The sequence below is a fragment of the Prunus dulcis genome, chromosome 6, assembly GCF_902201215.1.
Source record: "Prunus dulcis chromosome 6, ALMONDv2, whole genome shotgun sequence".
NCBI classification, from domain to species: domain Eukaryota; kingdom Viridiplantae; phylum Streptophyta; class Magnoliopsida; order Rosales; family Rosaceae; genus Prunus; species Prunus dulcis.
The window spans coordinates 5,885,418-5,888,835 of NC_047655.1; the positions used below are offsets into that span (position 1 = coordinate 5,885,418).

The 3,418-nt window shown below is 38.2% G+C and overlaps 1 protein-coding gene across 1 annotated transcript; it reads left to right on the top strand.

The window, feature by feature from the left end:
- The first annotated feature begins 251 nt into the window (after positions 1-251).
- On the top strand, positions 252-3,178 carry LOC117630159 (zinc finger MYM-type protein 1-like). Its single transcript, XM_034362907.1, has 3 exons — positions 252-363; positions 447-500; positions 2,274-3,178. The coding sequence occupies exons 1-3, from the start codon at positions 252-254 to the stop codon at positions 3,176-3,178; spliced, it is 1,071 nt and encodes a 356-aa protein (XP_034218798.1).
- Positions 3,179-3,418: the final 240 nt, after the last annotated feature.

The following is a 3,418-nucleotide window of genomic DNA, read 5'->3' on the forward strand; positions in this document are numbered from 1 at the left end:
GGCATCCTAGGAGCTCAATCGGTGGCAATGAGAATGTGGTGTGTGATTCTGGTGGTGATGTTGTGGTAGGGTGTGCTATGTTGGTTCATAATGTTTTCTCTGTTGCTCTTGTTGAAGCTCTTGCTGCCAGAATTGGTGTTTCACTGGTGGTTGATAGGGGTTTTATGAATGTTTCTTTCGAGAGTGATGCTCTTCAGATTGTGTCGGCATTTTGAAGTCAATCCATGGATCATTCTTTCCTAGGATCGATTATGGAGGATACCAAGACCCTGTTGACTCAGATCACTGGAGAAGGTTTTACCCATATCCACCGAAACGCCAACAGTGTGGCTTATCGTGTTACGAAGTTTGCAACTCACATTGGTAACTTTGTAAGTTGGTTTGAGGAACTACCAAATTTTATTGTTGATCTCCTGTTTGAGGATTATAACTTATAATTTTTACAGACATGACCTTAAGGGGACTCGCTGGGGGGAGAGGGGTGGGGGACTCTATCGAAGGTAAAGTTCCTTTTTCCCCTTGCAGTTGAGAAGGTATGCTGCTTTGATAGAACGACAACCACTACGTTTCATTTGGTGTAGAGTACTCGCCTAATCATCTAGGACATAGTCTGGTTTTTGTACTTATTACTCATTTTCCTCATTAATAAATTATTATTGCCTTTGCATCAAAATATCTACTCTACACTAATTTCATTTTCTTTTCAATGAACCATGTTCATTCTTGTTGTGCTTTCGTCTTCTTCTCTTGTCAGTAAACCATATCCGTTCTTGTTGCCTAATTCGGTGGCTATCCGTTTTGGTTGACACCGACTGCTTTGTTGGTCCGACCGATTCATGGTTAATCGGACCTTGTCCGGCCAACACTGTTCCGAAATATGGTAATACCGTTGGCGGTCAGTTTCCGTTTGCTTGGAAAAATCTCAATTCCCGAACTGAGGCCACCCTTCTCTACCTAGTGTTCCAGCACTACCCTTCTTCCCTCTTCTATTTTTTTCTTTGATTTTTTATTTCCTTTTCTGTTAGTAAATAAAGTCTCTACTGGTGGCTTGGTTTGAGCCATGGTCAAATGTGATCCCATCACCTCTTTAATTGTTAATTCCTTAATCCAATATTTCTCCCAATATCCTCCCCTAAAGTTTCTCAAAAATTTTAGTTCTACCATGCATTTGAAGGACTTTATTGCATAGTAGGACTCTATTGCAATCTGCCCATATTATGACTCTTGTTTTCTGTTATGCAAAGTGGGTTGGAGATAGGGATGGACCCGCAGTGGGGTTAATAGAGTCAAGCGACCCTATAGACTCCATGAAAACAAGCTAGAAGGTCCCCTTTAATGGCTGTGTGACCCCATGAGTGGTTAAAGGAGAAGGTTGCTAGTCTGAGGAAGAAGAACCTGCGCAGTGTGCTTATGTTTTGTTTTTAAAAAAAAACATGCTGGCCAAAACGGCGTTGTTTTGGCCCAGAGTTTAATTTTTTTTATTTTTTAAAAACACATGGCTAGAACGACATCGTTTTGGTCCAAGGTCCTTTAAAAAAAAACATATTTAAAACACCCCTCCCTACTTCAGCATGTCCAAAACCCCCATTCCTAAACCCTCAAACCTAAATCCCCAATCTCCACCCCCTCAAACCTTTAACCCTCTCCCCCACTAAACCTTTAAGCCCCAGCTCCTTCATTGCTGCCGCTGCCTCCAAAAGCTTGCCTTCGCTTCCACCACCTCACAATTCAAAGTAAATTCTAACTCTAAACCTAAAGTACTTGAATTGAAATTGAATTTATGATTGTATTATATTGTTTTGATTTATTGGATGTTTCGTTTATGAATTTTTTGTGGTTAATTGGTATAAATTTGGTGTTCTGTTTAATTGGTTTTAGTAATTATTTTGATTAATTTATCTAGAATTATGGAAATATTTTTTTTAAAAAGAAAATCATCATTGGTTAGTTCAGATAATGTGGGTAGTTCAAGAACTTCAAGTTCAAGACAAAGTGAGTTAGACGAGGTTTTGGCTAATCTTCAGGCAGACCCTGGACTAAGAATTAGTATGATTGATATGATACTAATATTAGAGATGAGGTTCAAAGAGCATATCTACAAAAAGGACCTTGTCAACCTAGAGGTCATTCTTTCCCACAAAGTAATATCTCAGGAATTAATCGACGCTTCATTCCCCAATGGTTTGATGAATTTGATTGGTTGGAGTATAGTGTATCTAAAGATGCTGCATTTTGTCTTTATTGCTATCTCTTTAAATCCAATTTTGAACAAGTGGGTAGTGAAGCCTTCACTAGAGCAGGGTTTAAGAATTGGAAGAAAGGGAGAGAAAGAATGAAGGTGCATGTTGGACCGGTTGGTAGTGTTCATAATAAAGCTAGAGAAGCCGCTACAAATTTGATGAATCAAAATACACATATTGAGACGGCTGTGAGCAAACACTCTGAACAAGCTCGTATGGCATATCGAAGATGCTTAATTGCATCAATCAAGTGCACTAAGTTTCTATTGAGACAAGGTCTTTCTTTTCGTAGAAATGATGAAAGTGCCACTTCAAGCAATAAGGGAAATTACTTGGAGCTATTGCAATTCCTTGCAGACAATGATGAGAAAGTTAAAGAAGTTGTGTTGGAAAATGCTCCGGGGAATCTCAAGTTAGTAGCTCCAAAGATTCAAAAAGATATTGTCAATGCATGTGCCGGGGAAACACTTGATGTCATCATGAGTGGTTTAAAAGATAGATTCTTTTCTATATTGGTGGATGAAGCACGTGATATTTCTGTGAAAGAGCAAATGGCTATGGTGTTGCGTTATGTGGATGACAAAGGGCATGTAATTGAAAGGTTTGTGGGGGTTCAACATGTTACCGACACCACTTCAAGTACACTAAAGGATGCCATTGACATATTCATTTCTTCCAATGGTTTGAGCTTTTCCAAGTTACGAGGACAAGGTTATGATGGAGCTAGCAATATGAGAGGTGAGTTGAATGGCCTTAAAACAAAGATTTTGAGAGAACAACCTTGTGCATACTATGTTCATTGCTTTGCTCATCAACTTCAACTAGCACTTGTTACCGTAGCAAAGAAGAATATTGATATTGCCTCTTTCTTCACAACCACTAATAGTGTGGTTAACCATGTTGGAGCATCTTGTAAGCGGCGTGATGCACTTAGATAACAACTCCAAGAAGAGCTTGTAATAGCTTTTGAAAATGATTGTCTTATAATGAATGGTACAAAAATAAAATATGACATATAATGAATGATTATATTACTTATAACATTAAGGCTTTTATATTAAACCACACACTTGTCAGATTATGCAGGTGATTGATTAAGAACTACACAAATTTTGTAAGTATAAAAAACAAATTACAAATATGATTTTCCCAACAAGAATAGGCTAATTTTGTGCCAG